At 43.9% G+C, this 26,169-nt stretch overlaps 1 protein-coding gene across 1 annotated transcript in view; it reads right to left on the bottom strand.

Moving 5' to 3' along the window:
• NTRK1 (neurotrophic receptor tyrosine kinase 1) overlaps positions 1–26,169 on the bottom strand; it is a 921,476-nt gene that overhangs the window by 208,311 nt on the left and 686,996 nt on the right. The window contains exon 14 of the mRNA XM_044079803.1: positions 17,423–17,595. Coding sequence (XP_043935738.1) covers positions 17,423–17,595 — 173 coding nt within the window. The remainder of the gene's footprint in view (positions 1–17,422; positions 17,596–26,169) is intronic.

Below are 26,169 nucleotides of genomic sequence, written 5' to 3'. Positions count from 1 at the left end.
TTGTGTGATATGTGTTGCACGTGTTTGTTTCCATGGTAGTGGTTGCCTGAGTGTCTGCTTAGGAGGTCTCTGCTGCATAGGCAGACCTGTAGTCCGAGCCTACAAGTATGTTCATGTGTGATCATGTGTTAGTTCTGCTGTCGTGGTAGGTCTATGTGAGACTGGAAGTGTAGTGAGTGTGGTTTCCTTCGCCACCTGACTGGTTATGGCGGTATTGAGTAGACAGAGCCTAGCCTCCAGTTTGGTATATGGTTGCATCACTCACATGAGTTTGAATTTGTTGTTAGGAGGAGGGGGTTGTCTGTGTACATGCAGCTGTTCTAACATTGTCTCTGGAGTACCACACTCACCAGCTGGACTGGGGAGGAGACTGATAACTGACCTTTGGACATGCTAGAATACTATTGTCAATTCCGTAATAATTGAAAACAAGGTCCAGTGGGGAGTGAGGGTGTACTGATATTACCTACTACTGCTGACTGATATAAAAGCTTCAGTGAGCAAGTGCCAGGTAACCTAAGTGCAATGTGTCACAATTAAGTAAATGCAACAATGACAAGCAGTCACTTGCTGTCATGTGTAACATGGAAATACGTACAGTAAGCAATGCAGATATCAGTAGTGAGTCACAGAAGTGTTGAGAAGCTGTGTATTATGTGGAAGTAGCATACCAGTGAAATAACAAGCTAACAAATAACAAGCATATAAACAAAGGTAGATCCAGGAGGCCTGTATGTAGTGTTTGCTACAGCAAACAAGGTGTAGCAATGTCAGTAAGATACAGCTCAAATATGCAGGCACTATAAACCTGAAACCAGATGTCCCCAGCTATGAATGGCAGAGTACAGCCTATTGTCACACACGAGTGCAGACCACAAACCTTGTTAATGTTAAATAACTGGCCTGAAGGCCAACTGCCTATACCAGAACTAATACACTTGGACACTGGGCCCTCAATCAGCAGTTCCCAACTTCAACGGATGAAAGATATGTGTCCTGCCACCACAGTGCTTGCCACAAACCTCCCTAATGTAAAACAACTGGTCTGAAGGCCAAGTGCTTAGTCCAAATGACTTAGAATGATAGCTACACTTTAATCACGTTACAACCAAGCAGTAATAAGTACAATTTAATACTCCCTGTATAGAATGTGTACCATGTATTGCTGAGATACTATGCTGATAACCTGTTTGTGTACCTTTCCAGGGTAACATGGCTCCAAAAAGGAACCCCGCATATTCTGCTGCAGAGGATGAAGTGATTCACCAGAGCCTGGTGCGTGACTATGCCATCCTGTTCTCACGCACCACCCAGAATCAGCAGGAGAGGTCTGCACTGTGGCAAAATCTAGTTAGCAGGATAAATGATGTTGGCATGCAAGATAGGACATATGAGCAGGTGAGACATCACTGCAGTGATTTGATTAGAAATGTCCGCCAGCGTGCTGCAGATATCCACAGGCAACAGGTTGCCACAGGTGGGGGGGTGGCCACACATCCCCCCCTCACCAGACAGGAGGGGCTACTGCTAAGTGTTGTGGATCCAGCCCCAGAACAACAACAGCAACAGTCATGCATCATGATGGAGGTTGGATCCACACAGCAGCAAGACACCAAGCGTGCAGGTAAGATGCCATATTTATTTATTGTTATTACTTTTACATTTGTTGACCAAGATAGTCTAGCTGGATATATGTCCATTTTCAGCAGAGGCCTGGGGAGAAAAGCTCCACACATAACATAATAAAGGCAGACAGACAAGTTGTTAATACAGACAGCCAACATAATAGAAATATACACCAGCCTGTTAATTAAATCAACATACATTTAAGGAACTCAAACAGTTTAAAGTCATACACAATGTACTGTCGGTTTCAAAGCAATTCTACATAAAGCATAACGGTTATGCAATAAGGCAAAAGCCATATAGATAATAGTTAAAGCTCAGAAGGGTAGAGAAGTAGAAGGAGTATGAAAGATAAAATAATAGGGAAGAGGCAGGAGTCAAGAAGGGAAGTGAGGAAAAGAAGGAAGACAGTCAAGAGGAGGTGGGAGGGATGGGAAAAGTAGGTCAGAGCATAGAAGGACTCAAGGTGAAAGAAACAGGGTAGAAGCTAGATTTTATGCACAATGAGGGGTTAAAGGTAAAGAGAGGGTGGGAGAGGGACGTTAGCCTGGAGTCCAACAAGAACAAAGCCAGTGGTTTTGGAAGTACAGTTTGAGTTGACGTTTGAAGAGAGGTAAGGGTGAGATTAGAGTTAACTCCTGGTATGTACATATGACTGTTCTGTACACTGTTACTTCATGCACGCATAAGGTGTGCATGTGGTATGTATCTGTCATCATGATATGTAATTGTGCATGTGTGATACAGACATTATGAGCAGCTGATGTGTATAAGGGAACTAGTGTACTACTGTACTGTATCATGTGCAAAACAAATGGCACACTTGTGCCCACTGACATTACTCTCTTCACACTTCCAGGTCCGTCCCATCTAGCAACGAGGCAGGCCATACATGCTGGTGAGTGTGTTTAACATTACCTGAAAAACAATTTATAATACTAGTAAGAGTAGTGTAACTCTGTAGTATACATGCTGGTGAGTGTGTTTAATAATACCTGCAATACCCAGTTTAACAAAATTAAGAGTAGTGTAACACGGTACTGATGTGTGTGTTTACTGTGGGGTGTGCATGTGTGCGAGTGTGCCTGTGCCCATGTGTGCACGTGTGTTAGTGTCCATGAGTGCATGTGTCCATTTCTGAATGTGTGCATTAGTATTGAAGTGCATCTCTGTCAAATATGTGTTGAGACTGTAATCTGTGTTCCCTGTTTTCCTCCTGTAGGTTCTGGTGCTGCTCTGGTGACCTGCAGCAGGGAACCTGAATCTTGTGCCCCAGGTACTGATGATGATGAAATGTCTGTAATGGTGCATGAAGGTGTGTCTGGGTCCACCATTGGTCAGCCAATTGACAGTACACAGCTGTCAACCCCATCAATGCGCACAATCATCCTGCTGTTACATCCTTTGTCACCATTGTCCCTAGGTGATGGACAGTCTGCAGTTGGCATAGATCAGGGTAATGTGGTACCTGTGGTACATGCATCCCCACAAGGCAACCATGAGCAGGGTCCTCCAATGGTCGCCCATGGGTTCTCGTGGGGGCATCCGTGGCCGTACTGCCTCTGGCCGACGTGCCCAAGGAGGTATGTCAACCTCCACTATGTTTCGAACTGTCATGCAGGCACAGGCACATATGGAAAGGTACACCAGACAGGGTCTGAGGGAGCTGAGAGCATGTCGCACAGCCATGACAGACGACATGCGTGACGTTGCGAATGCTATCCGTAACTTCACAGATGTCGTTGACAGACATTGTGGGGGCATACAACAGCTGCTCCACAACCAAATGTCCATGGGCCAGGGCGATGGTGTGCGTTTGCGACGTCGACGTGGCCAAAGGCAACAGCACCAGCTGGCAGTGGCCGTGGATGACAACAGGCCCACTCACGCACCTCAAGTGCCAGCACCACCCCCATCATTGTGCGCACACACTAACCCCACCCACAGTAAAACACATACTTTCCATTTGCAAGATTCAAACCCATACCTAACTGTGTTATGGCAGTAGAAGCAGACACATTAGCAGAGTGTGCTATTTGCAGTAGTTGGAGAAATCCTTTCTAATGCTGTACTTAGAGGGTGCTGACATCATCTGTGTGTAGGAGGAGGGATGAGCACCCTGTCGTGTGTTCTCCCAGTTGGCAAAAGGCACTTATCCCTCCCAGCATAATGCACACACATAAACCCCACTCATACTAACACACATACATTCCCTTTGCAGGATTCAAACCCCTACCTAACTATGTTATGACACTGGAGAAAGATGCATTAGCGGAGCACGCTATACGAATTACTGAAGGACTTTAATACAGGTAATATAGTTATAGAGTCCTGACATCATCAGTGTTTCAAAAGGAGGATCTGCATCCTGTACTGTACTGTCACAGTTGCTAATAGGGGCATTTCCCACACACACATCGATGTGTTCGAGGTTTGCATATGTGGGGGATCCAGTACTCCAGTGTGATTAGTATATGGTTTGATTGCAACAATGAGGGATATACTCCCAGTGGTGAGCATTTTGTACTCATGTTTGTGATGATCAGGTCTAGTATATCTGCCCCTCTTGTGGGAAGGTTGATTACCTGTTCCATAGCTAAAGAATGTCTCATCTATGGGAACCCTAGAGCTTGGGTATTGTGGCTTGTGTAATGTTCACAGTCTATGTTTGGGTAGCTGACGTCACCCAGTATGATGGTGTTTGCAGAGCAATCTATACTCTCCTGTGTGAGCATGAAGGCTGTGTGGGAGTCCTGAGTTTGAGAGGGTGCTGTAAGAGCTCCTCTGTGTCTCTTTCCATGTGGTCCAGGGAGGTACGTCTCAGGTTGCTAGCACCAGCATGGACAATGACTGCCTCATAGTTGTACTTGCTGTGGAGTGACCTGTGTGCCTGTGTTATGTGGCACATTCTATCACCCGACAGGTAGCTAAATGTGACCCTCACCTTGCTCAGTCTGGAGGGCAGCACGTCTGTCAACAGCTCATGTCAAGCAAGTTCACACCCCTCATAAATGATGTGGAAACCTTCAAAGGCCCCAGGCCTGTTGAAAATATGGACCAGACTGCAGATACCTGTATAAAGGCATTCTATGGACACATTCAGGAATGCATGGATCATGAAACCACATATGAAAGCATGACCCAATTCTCCAAAGGCAGACGTCCTGTGTGTCGGACACCAGCCATAAACACACTATACAATAGAAGGATGACACCACTACATGATACAACAAACTCCCAAAATGTGAAGGCATCACTGATGAGTATTGGAAGACAACTACAGGCACCCATACGATTGTCTAAGGCCATCTTTGAGAGAAGATTCCACAAGCCACTGAGGATAATCACAAGGCTTTCTGTAGTTATGTTAGGAACCTGGGTGGTACTACCCAGATATGCTCAGAGGTAATCCAAGATGTCACACGAAATACAAAACACACAGACATTGCCATCATCCTAGTGGACAGGTTCACTGCTGCCTTCTCGCCCCACCACACCAAAGGGCAAATATGTCTGGCAGAGTGCTGCCCCTGACATCACAGATGCTCAGGTAAGAGATGCCCTTCCCAAAGCAATAAACACTGCATCAATGGGACCAGACAGTGTCCCAGGCTGTGTCCTACATGAACCACAAGAAGAGCTACACCCAGACATAACACTACTGTTCAATCCCAGCCTTACTACATGATATGTGGCCAAAGAGTGGCGTGCAGCAACAGTGGTCCCTCTACATTCAGGTGGTGCCTTCACGGATCCTGGACACTATTCACCCCATATGTCTGACTAGCTTTGTCTGCAAAGCTATGGCAAGGATCATCATGAACCTCACATATCTAGATATTGTGGACCTACAGACATGTCACCATACACAGTTTGGCTTTGTTAATGGCAGATCCTGCCTCTCAAACCTGTTTGATTTCTTTGAAACAGTCACCAAGGCCACTGTCAAGGGGAAGGAGGTCTACACAGCCTACCTGGACCTTGCATAAGCCTTTGATACAATACCCCACTTGTGCATCTAGGGAAGCTCACCAGTGTACATATTAACCCCTATGTCACTATGGTTATTGCACAGTGGCTCAAGGGCAGAACACACATGGCTAGAATTGCTGGAGCCATGTCAGCCTCCAACCTGGTACAAGTGGTGTCCCACAAGGCTCAGCCCTGGGAGCTGTCATGTTCATTATATATTTATCATAGGTACAGGCCAACATGGAAGTACTGTGGCTGAGCAAGTCGCAGGTGACTGCAAACCGGATGCCATAATCAACTCTCCAGCCAACACACGCATCCTCCAAAAGGGCCTCTTGCAAACACACAATGTGTGCCACAGCCATGGCCTCAAGGTGAATGACAGAAAGTGTATAGTCATCCCCTTTGTCAAACACAAAGTGACGACAAAGTACCACATATGTGTTAATCCATTAAGTGCAGACGAAGGAATTATGGACCTTGGGGTACACAGGTTGATAGCATTCTACCATTTGACAACAACATGGACAAAGTGGTTAGGAAAACATGTTATATGGGCCACATCATCATGATGGGATCCACATGTAGATCAGGGGAGGACATTGTGCCCCTTTACTCATCCCTCATCATGCCCATAATTGACTATGATGAACCTGTCGGCATGCACCTTACCAGACACCTGCAGCAACTGGAAATACCACATACGTACCTCGACAAGAGGATCAAAGGGCTCAAACAGATGCCACATACTGACTGGTTAAAGAAACAGCAGCTCCACTCAGTGGCATACTGCCTCTTCATAGGCAATCTGTGCCTGACATATAAAGCCATGTCAAACCCTCACTTAATGGCCATGCTGCACCTCAGAATATCCAGATCCCATCAGGATACACGATGGAAAGACTTGAACCTCAGGAGTGATATACATAGGACATGCTGGACGGGCACATTCACAATTCAGAGGCTCCCTTCATTCTTGAATATTATCCCAATAGAGGTTAGGCAGAGTGACTCAGTGACTATCTTCAAGAGTGATATTAATGACTGGATGTGACATTGTAGGGTTACCCTGGGTATCACTTATGTGTCACTGTGAGACAGAGGCACAGTATACTAACCTTGGAAAAGGGCATAGCAAGACAGATTTACAATGCATGTTGAAAGCCACACACATTCTGGCTAGGTGGATACATGCCCTGGGCAGACATCCCTGTATGAACCTATGGACCTATGTATCTTGTTCACCATTGGCCCTATGTGCTGTTAATCATCAATGCAATCTCAATACTAAGGTAGCATGTGCAAAGGTCAGTTGTCAGTCACCTCTATGGTACCGTTGTGGAATATGTGTGTCATGTAGTAATGTCACAGCTGCCACATGTACACAGTCAACCCTATCCCCTACCCATGGATGTACAACACATGTATGAGATGGAAACACATGGCCAAACTGTGGACTAAGCACTCTGAACCCAGTACTGGCATAACCTGTCAGGTGGCATGAAATACTACAGTGACAGCAATACCAATCTGATGTGGACCTACACGGACAGCAATACAAGCATGGAAACACACCGGGCCAGTTGTGGAGCCTAAGGATAGCATCCTGCATGACTGGCATTCCAGTGACCTGACAGATATTGGCAACATTCTGGCGGACAGCTTCAGAGCGATTTACCCCCTCCCTCACCCCCAAAAGAAAATAGTTATCACAGCTGTATGTAACCTCACTGTCATCTTGGATGTCCATGTGAGAGCCGCACTCAGCAAAGACAGGTACACAGCATCAATGGGACCTGATGGTATCCCCGGTTGCATGCTATGTGAACTCCAGAAGGAGCTGGACCCGTATATACAAATGCTATTTAACCTTAGCCTTGCTACAGGATATGTACCTGAACACTGGCGTACGGCAACAGTGGTCCCACTCCACAAAGGCGATGCCTCCACAGACCATGGCAACTACCACCACACAAGCTTAACCAGCCTTGTCTGCAAAGCTATGGGAAGAGTCATTATGGAGCTCTTACACAGAGACATTGCTGACCTACAGACCCTTGATCCCACCCAGTTCAGATTTGTACAGGGCAGATCCTGCCTTTTTCACCTAGTTGACTACTATGAAACTGTCAGTAGGGCCATTGATGAGGGCTACGCAGTCCACACAGCCTACCTGCACTTGGCTAAGGCCTGTGACACAATACCCCACTCAGGCATCATAGACAAGCTCAAAAGCTGACATATAACACCATATGTCACAGGATAGGTTGCAAAATGGCTAGGAAACAGAACCCATAAAGTCAACATTGCAGGTGCCTTGTCAGATTCAAAGCCAGTCACAGGTGTTGTCCCACAAGGATGTGTCCTGGGACCCCTCTTAATTGGTATTTACTTTTCAGATGTGAAAGCAAACATAGGAGGGTTGTGGCTGACAAAGTTTGCAGATGACTGCAACCTAGGCACCATAGTGAATACATCAGCCGGCACACACATCCTACAGAATGCCGTCACAAAGACGGATAGCTGGTGCCAGACTCATGGCCTGAAACTGAATGCAACTGATGTGTAGTCATCCACTTTGGGAGGAACAAAGTACCCACAGATCAATACATAGACAGCAACCCACTGAGCACAGAAAACAAATCAGACACCTGGGGACAAGTGTAGATAGTGACATCTCATTTGACACCCATGTTGCCAAAGTGGTTAGAAAGACTTTCTATCTTGCCCACCTTATCATGGAGGGTTTTCCATCCAGATCATAGGAGGTCATTGTACCACTATACTTCTCCCTTATCACGCCCATGATTGAATACAAAGCCCCATTTGTTATGTACCTCACCCAGCACTTGCAACAGCTGGAGAGACCCCAAAAGTACCTTACCATGAAGATCAGGGGTCTACAACACATGTCATATGCTTCCAGAATAGAGGAAACCCAGCTTTATTCAGTGTCATACCGCATACTTACAGGTGACCTATGCCTGACATACAAGACCATGTCCAATCAGGATTTGGTGGACATGCTCCACTGCAAGCAATCCAAATCCACCAGAACCATGAGAGCTGAAGATTTGAACCTCAGCACATACATGTATAGGACATGCTGGAGGGACAGAGTCATAACTCAGAGGCATCTCACACTCTAGCAGAGTATCCCAGTTCATGTTAGACAGAGTCCCTCACTGACTCTCTTCAAGAGACATCTGGACAACTGCATATGAGACAGAGGCACAGACTAGACAGAGGCATAGTCATGTTATTCAATTACGTAAGGGGGTCATAATGTGTCACTACTAAGTCAGAGGCACAATATTCGGAATCTATTCTGTACACTTATTACCACTATAAGGGGTGGCAATAGCCACATCACTATGGCTAGGCATATACATGCACTAGGGCAGATAGCCTACTAGTAAACTATGACACTATGAAACTATGGTGTATGTGTAGGTATTGTCAGTCAAGCACTATGATGTAGTTTGGGGGGCTTGATATCTCCCTGTATTCCAACATTGTTTTGTCTATTCCTTCTAGCATGTCTAGGGATCAGTTGCTAGTGTCCTCTCCTGCTCAGCTGGTGAACCTGGGAATATTGAGGCAATGTTACAATTGACTCATGTACACTGACAACCCTCTCATTCTCCCATAAAACACACATACATGTGAGAGATGCAACTCTATAGCCAAAGTGGAGGCTGAGCTCTCTCAACAGAGGACTAGCAAGACCAGAGAGAAGGTGAAGGTAACCACACACATCACAAACCCAGTCTCACATAGCACTATCACAACTTAAAATCATACACATAGACACACAAAGACATACTCGGAGGCTCTGATCAGAATTCTACCAAAACAGCAGCGGCCACCACAGCAGACACCCACACAACTGCCTCCACAGGGCACAGCACATGCAACACATAGACCACAGAGTCAGTGTGCCAAACAGTCACAGCCCTTAATGCCAAACACAATGCCAGACACACTTGTCATAGGTGACTCCATAGTCAGACACACTGACGTCCCGCTCACCAGATCGAGTACGGAGGAGGTCACAGTAAGCTGCCTTTCGGGCACTGGAATCCACCACATAATGCAAGCACTCAGGTCACTCAACTGCAAGTACAAGTCTGACCCAGTCATTATCCATGCTGGTGTGAACGACCTGAGATGTACCTCCCTGGACTACATGGAAAGAGACATAGAGGATCCCTCTGATTATGTAGGCCAGGCAGGTATGACCCTGACCTTGAGCAGTATCCTACCTTCACCAAGTATGATGCCACATAAACAGAGACAAGATGATCAGTTGTAATAATTTGCTTAAACTATGGTGTCATTCAAAGGGGGTCCAATGTCTGTCTGCCTGGGATGACATGCTGGACAGGCCACACTGATTTGCAAGGGACGGCTTGCACCTGTCACCCCTGGGCTACCAGATTTCGGCTGATGCTCTTGCCACCCCCATTGTGCCTTTTTTATGCAAGAATCAGATTCTACACCTACCACCCTAGAACACAGAAAAGGAAAGACACTAAGGGTAATGCTGCTCAATGCCAGAGGTCTCAACCTCAAGCTGCACACACTCAACGCCCTTCTCAGTATGTAGCACATTGATGTCTGTGCTGTGCTTGAAACCTGGTTCACAGCTTCTGACAGCACCCCGGCACTATCGGGTGTTACCTCATATCATGCGTTCCGGCACCAAAATCCGGACAACACCAAGAAAGGAGGGTGGGTGTCCATATTCATCAAGGACACCCACACCTCAAGGTTGGTGGCAACACACGATGCATCAGAGACCATCCAGGTGCCAGTAACCGTAGGCAAGACTGCTCTGCAGTTTGTAGCATGTTACATGCCACCCTCTCAAACTCAGGTACCTCACACAGCTGTCCTGAAAACACTGGAGGGGATAAATGTATCTCCAAACACCATCATACTGGGTGATTCCAACTATCCAAATATAGACTGGGATCACTAATCAAGCCCCAACACTCTAACCCAAAGGTTCCAAGAGTTCATACACTCAAATGCCATGGAACAACTGGTCACCATCCCCACAAGTGGAGACAACATACTAGAACTCATCATCACGAACATGGGGTCACACTGTTCAACACCAGAAGTATACCCATCATTGGTGAGATCAGATCATGAACTAATCTCAGTGGGAGTCCACATCCCACCCACACCCCAGATAGAAAAACAAACAGTGAAGACCTTCTCAAATGCAGACTTCACATTTCTAAGGACTGGTGTGGTCTCTTTCAAGGCCCCCAAGCCAGCAGACACCATTACCCAAGCCGCTGTATCACTTACAAATGCCTTCTACCAGCACCTCCAGGACTGCATGGATCAGGCAATCCCAAACAAAACAAAGACTCTTTGTACCACAGGCAAGCATCCAGTCTGGTGGACCCCAGCCATAAACAAGCTCTACAACAAAAGGAAGGAGCTACTACAAGATAGAGCGAAATCCGTAGAAGGGAAGACGCCCCTGCTCATTATGAGTAAAAAACACTGGGTTCCCCCATACAATCATCCAAGGCAAGTTTAGAGAGTAAACCCACTCAGGACTCAAGGGACAATCATGAGGCCTTTTTTACCTATGTTTGACACCTGGGAGGGAACTCCCAGATATGCTCAGAATTAGTTCGGAATGATGTAAATATCACTGAACCTACAGACATTGCCAACATACTGGCTGACAGGTTCAGTGTGGATTTCTCCCCCCAACTGGAGGGGTATCTACACCAGAGGATTGTAGCCCCCCAAACATCTCCAATGCTGGGGTGAGAACTGCTCTATCCAAGGCGGAAAACACTTTATCCATGGGACCAGATGGTGTCCCCAGTTGTGTGCTCCATGAACTCAATGAGGAATTACACCCGCAGTTAGGGCAGCTGTTTAATCTTAGCCTCACCTCAGGATATGTGCCCAAGGAGTGGCATACGGCAATGGTGGACCCACTTCACAAAGGAGGTGCCTCCACCAACCCCAGAAACTACCATCCCATCAGCTTGACAAGCCTGGTCTGCTAAGCTATGGAGAGGATCATAATGGGAATAATAAATGAAGACATAGGGGACTTGCAGACGTTGGATCCAATCCAGTTTGGCTTTGTCAAGGGCAGATCATGCCTTTTAAACTTGGTTGACTTTTTCAAGACAGTCACCCAGGCCATTGACGTGGGCAAGGCAGTCCACACAGCCTACCTTGACCTGGCAAAGGCTTTTGACACAATACCCCACTCAGGTATCATTGAAAACATCACCAGCTTAAATGTGAACCCATACATCACAGGATGGGTTGCAAACTGGCTAAGTGACAGAACACACAGGGTAAAAGTTGCTGGTGCCATGTCACACGCCAGAGCTGTCACAAGTGGTGTCCCACAGGGCTCAGTCCTGGGCCCACTTTTGTTCAGCATCTACTTTTCAGAAGTACAAGCAAACACAGGAGGATTATGGCTGACAAAGTTTGAAGATGACTGCAAACTGGGAACCATAGTTGGAAACCCATCTGACACAGACATCCTTCAGAAGGGTCTCATAGACACAGATAACTGGTGCCAGAGCCATGGCCTTACGTTAAACACTAAACAATGCATAGTCATACCCTTCGGGAACAACAGGGTTACCCCTAGTTCCCATCTAGGTGGCAATCCTCTAAGCACAGAAGAGGTTATCAGGGACCTGGGCACCCAGGTTGACAGTAATATTTCGTTTGACACTCACGTTGCCAGAGTAGGCCTGGGGCAGTTCCTGCTATTAGGACAGAAGTGTGACCTGGTAGTGTCAGGGTGCTGATGTGGGCTTTGACCCTGTTTTCTATTACAGCACTGATATCTACATTCTCTATACTGTGTGCGTTTACACTGCATGCATTTATACTTCTGGCATTGGGTAGCATTACATCTAGGTTACTATCCCTTGTGGTACCTATGAGGTAGGTTTGTGTTTTTTGTGGTTTATGATTGGTGAGGGTGGATGTTAGTCGGGTCCTCAGGTGTGCATATGGTACATGGTATTACATTATTTAACACATGGCATTCATACCTCAGGTGGTGCTGCAGGGCTGCCTCTGTCGGATGCACATACTACACTCCCTGTACATGTTGGGAAGCAGGTTGTGTCATGTTAGGCATCCCTGTTACTATATGAGTGAGTCAGAGCGGGTATCAGTCCCAGTGTTCCTACTGTCCAAGTGTATGTGCTATGCGTTGCCTCTTTGCCAAGGCCAGGGCATACTGAGCACGCCTCCTTCTGCCTACTGGGACAAGGTCAGGTTGTTCCTCCTCCGAGTCACCCTCTGTCTGTGGTGGCCTTGGCAATGGTGGGGGGATGTTAGGCCCAGCCCTGTGCTGGTCCTGCTGCAGCTGTTTCCGCAGGATCATATTATGTAGCATAGCACATATCATGACCATTTGGGTACATGTAGTTGGTGTGTACTGCAAGGCTCCACCAGATGTGTCCGGACACCTGAACCGTGACTTGAGCAGCCCAAACACACGCTCTATGACATTACGTGGTTGTGCGTGTGCCTCATTATGGCGTTCCTGTTCAGGTATGTGTGTGCATTTCTGATGGGTGTCATCAGCCACGGCTCAAGTGCATAACCTGCATCCCCCACTAGGTGTCCATGTGGGAAGTCCCCACTGGCAAATGATTGGTACAGCTGCGTCAGATGCCAGATGTGGGAATCGTGGTAGCTCCCAGGGCAGCCAGCACACACATTCATTATTATGCCCTGGGCATCACACATGACCTGGCAGTTGATGGAGGGGTATCCCTTGCGGTTAATGTAGACTCTACCCCGCTCACCAGCTGGTGCTTTGATGCGTACGTGCGTGCAGTCTATTGCACCCAGCACCTCAGGGTATCCCGCTATTTGCTGGAAGAGATGCATATTGCTGGCCACAACCTCACGGTCATTAGGGACATATATATGATCACCGACATGTGCTGACATGGCATCCAGGAACTGGTGCAGTACCCTGGAGGCTGATGCCTGTGATATCCCCATCATATCACCATTTGGTCTCTGGAAGGTACCTGTTGCTAGTATTCTTAGGCCAACACATACCTTGGTTTCCACTGGGATGGGTTCCCCTCTGTTGGTTCTGTGTGTGAGATGTGGCCTGTGCAGCTCAACAATCTGCTGCAGAAGGTCTCTGTCCACTCTGTAGCGCTCTACTATCTCCAGCTCATGTAACCCATGGTAGGTGACCCTGGGCCTGTATACTATTCTCCTTCTCCTCACTCTGGGTTGTCTGTCAGCATCTGCATTGTCACCACCCTCAGCAATTCGCCTTTGCCTGATTATAACAGCTATGGCAGCCCCTAGCATTTCTGCTCTGAGTTCAGCTTTTTTCAGTTTTCAATTCTGATAGCTTACTTTCTTGCAGTATCTCTTGTGAGAAACACCCTGCACTGCTCTTTGCAGTGTTTTAAGTGCTGGGTTGGGCTTCTAGTCTGCTTGCATAATTGCCTGCTTCCAATTGTTTCCACCACTTAACTCCAGCAGTATCGTCTAGCAGTTTCCATGTATTTTGGTTGTTTCCTGTTTCCTCCCTGTTTCCTGAAGGGGAGCAATGTGCACACCAGCTTAAACACGCTCACAGTCACGTAAATGCGCGCACACATCCCTACACGGTGTTACACGTGCGCACACATCCTTACACGGTGTGAACTAGGCTGATTCATGTTAAAACGCGCGCACACTGCCTTACACACGTGCATGCCCGCGCAAACCGTTGTAAACGGTTTGCAACACGCTCCCATATGTTGAACCTGCCTTACACGCGCGCACACGCATGCATGCACGTATTTCAAGAAACTTTGAGTGTAGGGATAGCGTAAACCTTCAATTTCTTGACTTTCCTAGTGTTCTGTTGGGACACACCTCCCTCCCTGATGTCTGTCTGTCATCTGTCACCTTACATTGCCCTCCAATCTGGTACATTTGTTTCTATCCCCCCCCGTGATGTCACCTACCTCTTACTCTGTTCCTCCCCCTTCTCTAACTCTTACACTACTCAGAAAGTGCTCATTACCTATGTGGCAGTGTGATTCAGTATTGTAACCCTCATTTACATAGGATTGCCTAGTAATGCTTAGTTACATGTCTTACACGGAGCTTCCCCCCCTTGACAACCACTAAACAGAGGCCATATTGTTTTTGGTCTGCAAGTCCCTCCATTGACATTCCATGTAATACATAAATCCCACAATTGTGGGCTTATAAGCTTCGGTTTTCAGTTTTAGGTAGCGCACCCCGTTTGCGCGGGTGTGCGCTGCAGTTACACATCATAATCCCACGGGGAAAAAAAAGTTATATAACATATTTTTGCAACACTTTTTCATGCCAATGGCCTTGGCCATTGGCATGCTTAATGAAACATATGCACCCTTTATTTGGAGCTGACATAGCTCCATTTTAGATTTTGCAGAAATGTACTCAGTTGTCAGCTGAGTACATTTCTGCAGCTAACACATCCGTTACACGGACTGGTTTCAGCTTCGTGGATCGCTCAAATACCTCATTTGCATATCTTTGAGCTGCAAATGAGGTATTGAGCATTTCCACGCCCAGTCCATGTAAGAGATGTGTTAGCTGTCTCTTACACGGAGGTTTGGGCTGTACCTGAATTGGGAGGCTTACACGGAGGCTTACACTACTCTTGAACTCCGTGTAAGCCTTCCTGAATCTGGACCTCTGTCATGAAATTTGGAAACCAGAATTATGGTTGACTGACTCACTGCAAAAGATATGTGTTTTTTTTTTCCAGCATGAAGAAAATTAGATGTTGAGGAATTCCAGGTTATTATCTTGTTTAATGAGATGAAGTGTTTTAAGACTACAGAGACGCTGCCACCTTTGCTGTCTTTATCTAATGTGGTGAGCCTAAGTATGTGACATGCACTGAGACCATGCACTGATGGAGTGCTGTCAATAGTGATGAGGCAGGTTTCAGAAACAGTGCATTTATCAGTGTTTTTCAGGATAAAGAGTACTTGTATACAGTGCAGTTTTTTTGTTAAGGTGCCTAGCACAGAGCAGTAATACCTTAACATTGTCCATATTCTGTTTTGTTATGCTGGACACTTTAGATGACTGACATTGCCTATAAAAGGGACCATAGGGGTGAACAAGGATTTAGCCAATATTTGAGAGCCTTGGACAAAGAGGTATAGACCATCCCTGGCAAAGCAGTTAGGACAGACTACCATTTCTTTCCAAGTAGATATATATTGCACACTGTTAGAATGACACCACAAAATAAGCCGATTATCAAACTCAATAATCTTTGGTTCATAATGCAACATCATTCTTGGTGATGGTAGAATGTTGCTCAATGCTAGCTTCATACCAATTTCAAACACATATTCTGAAAGCTCCATTATGTCTCTATTTATATAGTCTGGGGAGGTGTGTCTCAAGTCAATTAAACCCACATGTACTACAACTGTGTCATATGGGTGGATGGGAGATCGTAAGTTTACCCCAGGGGTCACATCTGTGTCACTACTAGACAGGGGCACAGTAAACTAATTCTGTTATATAAGGGGACCTTCACTGTGTCACTACAAGACAGAGGCACAGTATTCTAAATCTATTCTGTGCATTTTGTACCATTTTATGGGGTGGCGAAAGCCACATCACTATGGCTAGGCTTACAAATGCCCCAGGGCAGATAGCCTAGTACTAAACTATGAAACTATGTGTACTTGCAGTGCAAGGACTTCAGTGTTTGCATGATTTGGTGAATCCTGGCATCTGACAGGCAACTGACTGTGACCCTCTCTTTGTACATCCTGGTGAATGGTTCATCAGTGTACTCTCTCTGGAGTCACCTATGACTAAGATACTGGATCGGAAGGGCTGTCTTAAGGGCATGACTCTTAGATGAATGTTTCACATTGATTGCTGCCTGTGATGTATGTTTTTAACATTGCTGAGGGCACTTTTTCTTTAATTAGATTTAGGAGGCCTGTGTGGTTCAGTAGGTTATTTTTAAGAGTCTCAGCATATGTAGGTTTGTGAGTGTTTTGTTTAGTATTGTGCTGTGTCATACTGACCACCTGCTTATCGTATGTTGTGGCTTTATGAAATAGCTTTATCCCCAATAATGTTGTATAACTACATCTCTCTCAAACACATTGCGTCTGCTAGCCTGTGTAGTAGGAGGTTATCAGTAAACATGAGACAATTGCTACATTATCTCAGGATACCCATTTCAATCAAATTGGCTGGAGAGACAGTTGGAAAGTGCAAATACATCATTCAAGGTGCTTTTAGTGTAGGCCTAAGGGGGTGTTGAGCCTATGAGTTTGGAGCTGATTTACTGGAAATGTTACTTGTTTAAAACCAGCAGTCTAAGTCTACACACAAAGAGCAATGTCCAACCTAGAGTGAACCAAAGCCTCTTCATACAACTACTGAATAGTAAAAACACAATACAACTTGGGAGAGATTGTTCTATAGAGAAAACTAAGGCTCTAAGTGACTGCATTTATACAGTGCAGTCAGCAAAACCTCTGCACAATGGGCAGCATCACTCTAAAACACTTTTATTAATCACAGAAAATAAGTAACAAAAAGGTCAGTAAAGCACAACAACCAATAGGAAGACACTGGAATTTAGTCTCTGTAACAAGTAATGCCCCCAACTAGCCCAGCAACCGTCTTCCACAGGAAGTAACCAGTAAACTAATAATAGCAAGAACTCAGTAATTTAAGAGTAGAATAGAAAAAAGAGCCATAAAAATTAGTTTAAAAAGTGCACCTTATGTGCTAATTGGCAGAAATAATTTCTTACCTTAAGAAGCGATTGAGGTCACCATGTTTCATGTATTCAAACACCATAATTAGAGGCTCTCCATCTTTGCACACACCATAAAACTTGACAATGTGTTCATGTTGGAGGACTGTGAGAAGTTCAGCCTCCCTCTGAAAATCTTCTCTGGCACTGTCTGTTGCATCTTTCAGTGTCTGCATTTGTTACAGCAGAACAGAAAAAAAATTAAAAGCCCACTATTAATTCTGTGTTTTTCATAGCAGTTCTTCCTACTATTTTGGCATTGCTCTCCAGGTTTTTAGATAACCCGTGAGGTTTTTCCACATCTACCTAAATTTCAGTATCAATCTGCAAAGACATGCAACATAAGAGTAGTGAATTACAGCACGTCATTCACTGGTGATATTTTATTGCATCATATATGAATCCAAGGCATTACTGATTCTGTCTGATTAAAGATTCTAAAATATTACTAAATCTGAAAACCAAACCTGCAGATTTAAAATGGATAGATCCTCTAACATATGTTTTGGCTGATTCTTTGCAAATACTTTATATTTAATGGTACTCTTTACAAACTTTTTAAAAACGTGTTTAAAAGCAGCACTCTAAAATGGTGAAAAGAGGACTGAATGAAGTAACAAACAAATATCAAACTCTCATGGTAGAATGGAAGATGATAAGAAGGATCATTTTAGCACTTACGGTATATTTTTTAAAATAAAAGTTATATACTCACCATAACTATGCATCTATGTAATATGTTTTCTTCCTTCCTCAAATGATGGGTTTCAGATCCGACCTCAGATCCAGCTCCGGACACTTGTAAAGACTTGGATCCATAGCTTAAGCTGCTTCCTTTGCCCATAATGTTCCTTAGCAACAGCATTACTTCAGAAGAAGTTTGCCCTCCACATACTGCTGTGATATAGAAAAATGATAGAAACAAGAACAGAATAGCTCATCAATCAGTCGAGTAAGATATTTAGACCTCAAGCTGAACTAGGAATCTTGAAAGACAAGAAATAATTTTGAAATAGGGAAGGGGATGGAGGGCGGGAAGTTGAGTAAGAGAAAAAGAGACAACAAGGATACATAGTTATGGTTTATATAATTTTTATATCTGATGTTGCCTTTTTTGTCTATTCCTCAACTGAGAGGGCAGAGTCCCCAGCTAGAGAAACCTGAGGGTGGTTCTCAAGAAGGGGATATACCATAGCACAGCAGATCCAAACACTGGTGTCTTCCTAGAAAAGATGACCAATTTGTAGTGAGCAACAAAGGTATATGAGTTAGACAAAGTAGTAGCTCCACAGATGTCATCTATAGAAGCTGTAGACCAAAAGGCAGAACATGTGGCCACTGATCTGAAGGAATGAGCCTTAGGAGGTCTGGAAAGTGTCAATTATTTTTGTTGTATACAAAAGAAATACAACTAGTAAGCCACTTCAGAAAAATCATCTTTGAGACAGGTTTCCTTAGTTTGGCTTTGGGAATAAATAGTTGGTCTTATTTTTTTAATCTTTTGTTCTGTGAATACAGAATAAAAGTTGCCTGTGCACATTTAGAAGATGAAGCATGTACTCTCCCTTACTGGAAAATTTTGGAAAGAAAATTGGAAGGTTGATCAACTGGTTTAAAGCTGTTTCTGTAGCCAATTTGGTAAAATGAAGGATTCATGCGGAGACAGACTCTGTCCTTATGAAACATTAGACATGATGTTTTGGATGAGAGGCCTCTGAGTTCTGATAATCATCTGGCAGAAATGATTGCAACCAGGAAAATAGCTTTCCATTATAAAACATTTAAATCTACCTTGGCTACTGGCTCAAAAGGCTGTTGAGTCAATGCTTGTAGTAGAATATTCAGATTCCATGGTGGAGTAGTGTCTTTAACGGGTGGGGATTGAAGTAAAAGAGACCTTTAAGAAAGGCTTTACAAAATCTACATGAGGCCAAATAAGACTAATTATGTCTAATATGAAAATTTGAGATGGCTGCAAGCTGAATCTTTACAGTTGAATAACTGGCATCATTGTTAAAAATGGAACCAAGGAAATCCACAATAGCTGAAATGAGTACTGAAAAATAATCTGTTTGTCTCTGTGCTTCCCAAAGGGAGAATCTTTTCCAGTTACTCTTATACACCTTTCTAGTAGAATCTTTCTGAGAAGATAAGGATGCATCTACCTGGGGATGAAAACCTGAACTGTCTAGCCATCACTGGAAGTGGAGAGGCCATGCTGTCATTTTGATGGTGTGAATGTCTGAATGATTCATTTCTGATGGGTGAGACAGAAGATCCTGGGTTGGATCTAACACTTAAGGGGGTGTACAAGATAAGGCCACAGAGAGAGGAAACATACTTGTCAAGGCCAGAAAGGAGCAATAAGGATTACTTAGCACTTCTGGTACAGTGCTTTCTGAAGGAATTTTTGGATCAGTGGAGCAAGAAGAAAAGCATATAGGAGTCCCGGGGGCCCAATCATGGATGGAAGAGTTTCTTGATGACTCCCCTTCTGGGGGATCAGGGTGAAGTACCTGCTGCACTTGGTGTTGAGTTGGTGAGAGGCCAAAGATATCACAGCATGGTTGACCCCATTGACAGAAAGCCATTTCCACCACCACAGGATTGACAGACTATTCATGAGGTAGTAATATTGGCCTGCTCAATTTGTCTGCTAGATCGTTGCACCTCCCCAGAATGTGTGTTGCCGGAAGAAAGCAGCCAGCAGAGATTGCCTACTGCCAAACTCTCGTTGCTTCTGTACATAGAGGGTAGATCTTGACTCATCCCTGTTTGTTGATGTACCAGACAACTGACATATTGTCTGTCTGGACAGCAATCACGCCCAAAGTAAGAACATCTTGAAAGGCCTGCAACACTAATAGGACTGCTCTCATTTCCAGGATATTTATGTGAAGATTGGCCTCTTGATTGGACCAAGTGCCTTGGACTGTCCTTCACAAGAAATGCCCCTCCCCACCATAGTTGGGAGGTGTACATAGTGTCTGTGGCTATGGGTGGTGGGAAGATAAAAGGGCAGCCCCAAAAAACTTCTCTTGCTGTGATCCATCAAGAAACATGCTCTTTGCAAATTCTCAGAATACATATTAGAGCTGAGAGAGGATGATGAGTGATAGACAATTGCACTGCCAGTGTCCACTGAAATACTCTCATTTAATATCTTGATATTGGTATTAGAGTTATGGAAGCTTCTGTGGATCCTAGAAGTTGCAAAATCAACCTTACTGGTGGGGAATAATAAGATAGTAACTGGGATTCTTGATCCAGTAATGTGTTTATCCTTGACTGAGGGAGACATGCGATCTGTGTAACCATGTTCAGATGAGCACCAGTGACATCCAGGACTTGAGTGGGGAGAATATAGAGAGCTGTTGTAGTTCACTGTATTGCCCAGTTGGAGACATAGTTAGAGCAAGAAGTCCTTGTCTTGAATCAAAAGATACTTGATGGGAGTAGAGAAGCACCACTCATCAAAATATAGAAACAGTCAGAAACTGAGCAGTCTCAAGTGAGTTGTGACCACTACCATGCACTTGGTGAACATGGAGGCTATGGAGAGACTAAGGGGCAGAGCTCTGAATTGAAAATGATTGGCTCCCAGCTGGAAGTGAATGAATTTCCTGGACTGCCTGTGTATTTTTATGTGATAGTATGCATCCTAGAGATATATCAATCTTCCTAGTACAGAAGTATCAGAATGGACTGAACTGTGACCATTCAGAACTTGAACAGTTTGACATATTAGTTTAAATTGCTGAGATCCAGGATGGGTTGCAGATTCCCTGTTTTCTTTGGCACTAAAATGAACATTGAATAAGTTCTGAATCTTTGTTTTTCCAGCAGTTTTTGAATTTCTATAGCTGCTGCTTTTTTTCTGACTGAGTGGAATATCTGAGAGTTTTGTATAACAATTGGGGGGGGGTGGCTGTAGGAAAAAGGGTATGCAATATCCTCTAGAGATGATCCTTTGCACCAAAGTGTCTTTATTTAGGTTAGTAGATGCAGGGATAGGTGACTCCTGACAGCCTACAGAGTGCATGACGTCAGGCAACCCTTCAAGAGGGCTGATAGGGTATCTCAGAAAAAAAAGCTCTGAAACCCTTTTTTTGATGGTATCCTCTGCCATGTGTGTACCATCTATTATTAGAGATCCACTCCCTGCCATAGATGGGGATTCTATCCCCATAGGAGTTCTGGGAAGAGCCATGTGACTTTGACTTCCAGAACCACATTTTCCTGCAGCCTCTCTGATTCTGGGAAATGGTTCTTTGAGGCATAGAAAAACAGATCTCAATGGCAGATAAGGTCTTCCCATCTTGTTCACTACTAGACAGGGTTTCATTAACCTTGGGATCAAATAAGCTAGCTACACCGAGGAAGCCTTGATGAAGGATGACTTTAAAGGCTCCCCAAAGTTACAAAGGCACAACCAGGTGTGCTGGCTCATGGTTATTCCTGAACCCACAACTCTTGAAGCACCTTCTTAAGTGTGTGAAATAAGCCCCATAGAAGCATTCTGTAGGGACTGTAGGGTAGCTAGTTGCATAGAAACAGTCTTCTTGTCATGGACCCAGACAGGGCATTGGAAAACTCTTTGATAAAGTCTCTCTGAAACCTTGTGACATGTGCCAAATAATTCAGCAATCTAAGGCAAATGTTGCTGATGCATGCACTCACTTCCCAAATCTATTTTCTGCAACTCTGTGTTGAGGGATGGAAAGTAGAACTTTGCTCCACAAGTTCTTTCTTGGGGACTGCTGCTACTACCAGAGCATCAACTAGGGGACCCTTGCTCCAGTGGGCCATATCCTTTGGTGCTACTAAATATTTATTTATTTGTTTGGGGATTAGCTCTGTGATATCCTGATCCTTCCATGCCCAGTGGGAGATGAGCTTTACCATCTCTTCCACTGGGGATACTATCCAGGATGTAGCTGAGCTCTGAAAGTCTCAGGAAACACCAACTTCTTTTTGAAAGGGGAGTTAGAAACCAACTACCTTTCCATCTCAAAAGTTTGAGTATTTCACTGAATGATACATCCTTGAGAGGTGACCTGGGGGACCTTTTCCCATCACTGAAGTCAGTGTCTGGACTCAGAAATGTGAGATGAGTCCTGAATGAGGACTGTCTCAGCTGACTCAATGTAACAGAATTTATAGGCTCTGAGACCAAAACAGACAGTTGCAAAGTGGGTATACTCAAGAGAAACAAGTATGTCTTATTCACAGAGGCAGACAAAACTCTCTCTGCTACATCAAAGGCTGAAGACATATGAGAGGCAAGAATCACCCTGGCTGGATCTGAAGACAGCTGCCCAGGACAGTGCAGATCATCATCATGGGTCTGCCTTAAGGCAAAAGTAAGAGTTGAGCTGTCCAGTGCTGAGGCTCTGGGAGGAAGAGATGACTCAAAGGGTGTCAGACTCAACCCTATTTCCCAGATCTGGGACTGATGCTTCAGTTCTGAGATCCTTCTGGCTCTGACAAGGTGAAAGCCTTATTGGATCAGAGATGTAGTCAGAGTTGAGGAAGGCCAAGCCGTTGGATCTGACATAGACTCAGGATTCTCAGGTCCAATGGCTCCTAAATCGAAGATCAGATCAGATTAGGAGTCAGTAAAATGACATTCTGCTATATTCTGTCCATCCTCCACAAGGTTACTTCATACTGGCTGCCTGGATGCATCAGGCCTAGATAACCACCTCACTATGCTATGAGCCCAACTCCAGCTTCATTGTGGGAATCAAAATCACAAAACACCAGACTGACTCCTCACCCTGAGTAAGCTGACACAGGCAGCTTATGCCCACCATTTCTAGACAGGCTCTTTAGAATCAAGGCTTCTAACTGAACCCAGGTCATAAGGGATGGAGCTGGTCACACCAGGCTTCTAAGTGAACCCAGGTCATAGGGGATCGAGCTGATCACACTATAACAATACCTTTTTTTCTCAAAGACACAGAGAAATGCATAGTATCTGATATTTGAAGCGGGTAGATGCAATTGCCCTTCTTTTAAGTTGATTTCATTGCTAGAGTAATATGGAATAAATCCTGAAAGAAGCAGTTTCTGAGCATGCAGAGGCCTCAGATCCCAGCAGCAGAGTAGCACATAGTGGAAGAAGAAAACTAATGTCAAAATGTCAAATTAATTTGAAATTTCTTTTTCAGTGGTTCACCAGATTAATAAAATGAGAAATTAATATGGATGTAGTCCACCTTGACTATAGTTCTCAACACTTCTACAACTCTCTTGACCAGTTTGGTAGCTGGTAGACATGGTGTTGTACTGCAACACCATGCCCGTCTGGATGTCATTGTGTTTGTGTTGATATCCAGAGACCTTTCCTATATCTCTTGATTTATCTAATAAAATTGGTTTACACCAAATCAGATTAGAAGCCAGCACACGACCTGGCATTAATGACACTAGTTTCTTTTTACAAGTTAACAATTTCAACTTTGGATCGCAATATCATCTAACAATAACTACATGTCTAATTGGTTTTTGATTTGGGCAAAACTCCATCTGCTCTGTCAGTTTAATCAGTCTTTAAAGTCCCACCTGTTAATATTGGAATAATGCAGTAATCCAAACTAGATACACTGCTCTTTTAACATAAATAAATAGTCTGCAAAAAAAAAACAGCAGAGCATCCACTCCCTGCACATCTTATCCAATACTTTAATGACTCCTAATACTCTCTGAAAAAAAAATCTGTAAACATCCCACATAAATATCTACAAATGGCTTGCAAACTCTAGCCACCTACATAAAGTGTAGCAAGAAGAAATGTATGCACTTCTGTTATATGGCACTTGACTTGAGCTTTGCAAATTATATTATGATTAATTCAATATCTCTCAATCTCAAGATGTTTAACATAAAATTATGTGCTGTCTTGATTACAGGTCATCACATCATAGTCATAAAAAAGTGAACTGTAGATTAGATTTGTTACATGGAATTAAACATTTATGAACATAGTAGATAATACTATACCATATTTCTCTTCCTCACAAGTCTTTCCAGCATGTCTTGTACTAACCAACATACCTAGCGCTCAAATCCCAATTCACAAAGAGGCATTGAAGGTTCACAGTTTGACATCAGTCTTCATAAAATAATTCATCAGTGCAAAATGCTCAGAGATTTCAACTGATTAGAACTAACGCCACACCTCACTTCACCTTAGCTACCTGAAAATAACACAGCACCTCACCTTTTTGCACAAGTAAAAATGGCCCATAACTTACTCCACTCATAAAATAAATATTGCTATGCAAGTCATTATTTTGTGGTACAATCCCATTCATAGCCAATGTCATGAGTCACAAAATTAACAAAACACCTACCCCAAAAAATCACCATAGTGACTCTATCTCTTTTTATATCATTAATCTTTGGACTGATTTTTGTTGCAATAAATGCTTCTGAAGCAACGCTGACTAAAGAAATCACTAAAATCACATCTGTTTTCCAATAGGAGCTGTGGCTTCCTCTTCCCAAATATAGGTAGCTGTGGTATTCTACCCATAGGTAAGGCTAATGCAGCAGTGATCAATATGAGGAGCACAGGACAGTTGTGTAAGTTGCACTTACCATAACAGTAGATGTTCGAATGATCATTATTGCAGTAGCCATTCCGTCCCTCCATCCTCTTGTTTTTGGTGTGTTCTTTACGCAAGGGTGTGCACATTTATTTATTATTGCTCCTATTATTGTCTTTTCAGGTCTCAATCCCCCTCTCTTTGCTGGCAGGAAAGCTCTGAAGGGCTTTGTGCCCAAACATGTCTTTACATCTGTTCACCTCAAGCTGCTTTACAGTTTGGAGAAATGGAAGCTGCCCCAAAGCATTGGAAGCTGGCTGGCTTTCATACCGTTGGCAGGATATAACCCATATACCTAAGACTACTGCAGCACTGATCATTCCGACATCTACTGTTATGATAAGTTCAAATTACACAACTGCACTATACTTAATGATAAAACTAAGTATTGTATATCACATGCAAATCGACTGAATGAATTCTCAGAGGTTCTTGCATGACTGTTAAAGAAAGGAGTGTTTGAAGGAGCTCTACCACACTCAAAAGATGAATCATGTATATCTATTTACATGCTTTGCCTAAATTCTATAACCATTTAGTTGACCCACCAGGTTGCCCATTTATATCAAGCTTTAACTTCATACTCTACTTGTTAGTCAAATATATCTTCTATCAGTAACACAGGCCACCTATTTGAAAACTTCCCACTCAAATTTGGGGTAACACTATATGCTAAAGATCTGTATGGGTCAATTAGCCATCATGATGGTTGTAATGCTTTTGTTACGAACCTGTAGTAAAAAATAGTATACCCATTATTTGAGTTGGTTCAGGAAATGTCAGCCGAACATTTGATAGCTAATGGGGTATTTTACCTAAAACAAAAGGACACTGCACATAGGGTATCTTTTACCACAGCTATGAAGATATACGTATGTATAAATTCAAGAAAAACATACTCAAATCAAAACTGCAACCAGTATGTGAATGTTTATGTACAATTTATTGATTATCAATAAATAATGTGTTAGAAGGTTTCTCGGAAGTTATTGATTCTAGATACAAAAATAATTTTCTTCTAGAGTTTATATTGAAATTGAGTAGGGAAACTGTTAATTTAAAAAAGGAGCTGTGAAGGAAAAATAATGTCAGAATTGTTCTGGAAACCAACATGCCAGAATACATTTCAAA

This window comes from Protopterus annectens, chromosome 8.part0 (genome assembly GCF_019279795.1).
Source record: "Protopterus annectens isolate FY-2018-M chromosome 8.part0, PAN1.0, whole genome shotgun sequence".
Taxonomy (NCBI): Eukaryota; Metazoa; Chordata; order Ceratodontiformes; family Protopteridae; genus Protopterus; species Protopterus annectens.
Note: the sequence above shows the minus strand (reverse complement) of the source record. Positions and strands in the feature narration are given on the sequence as shown.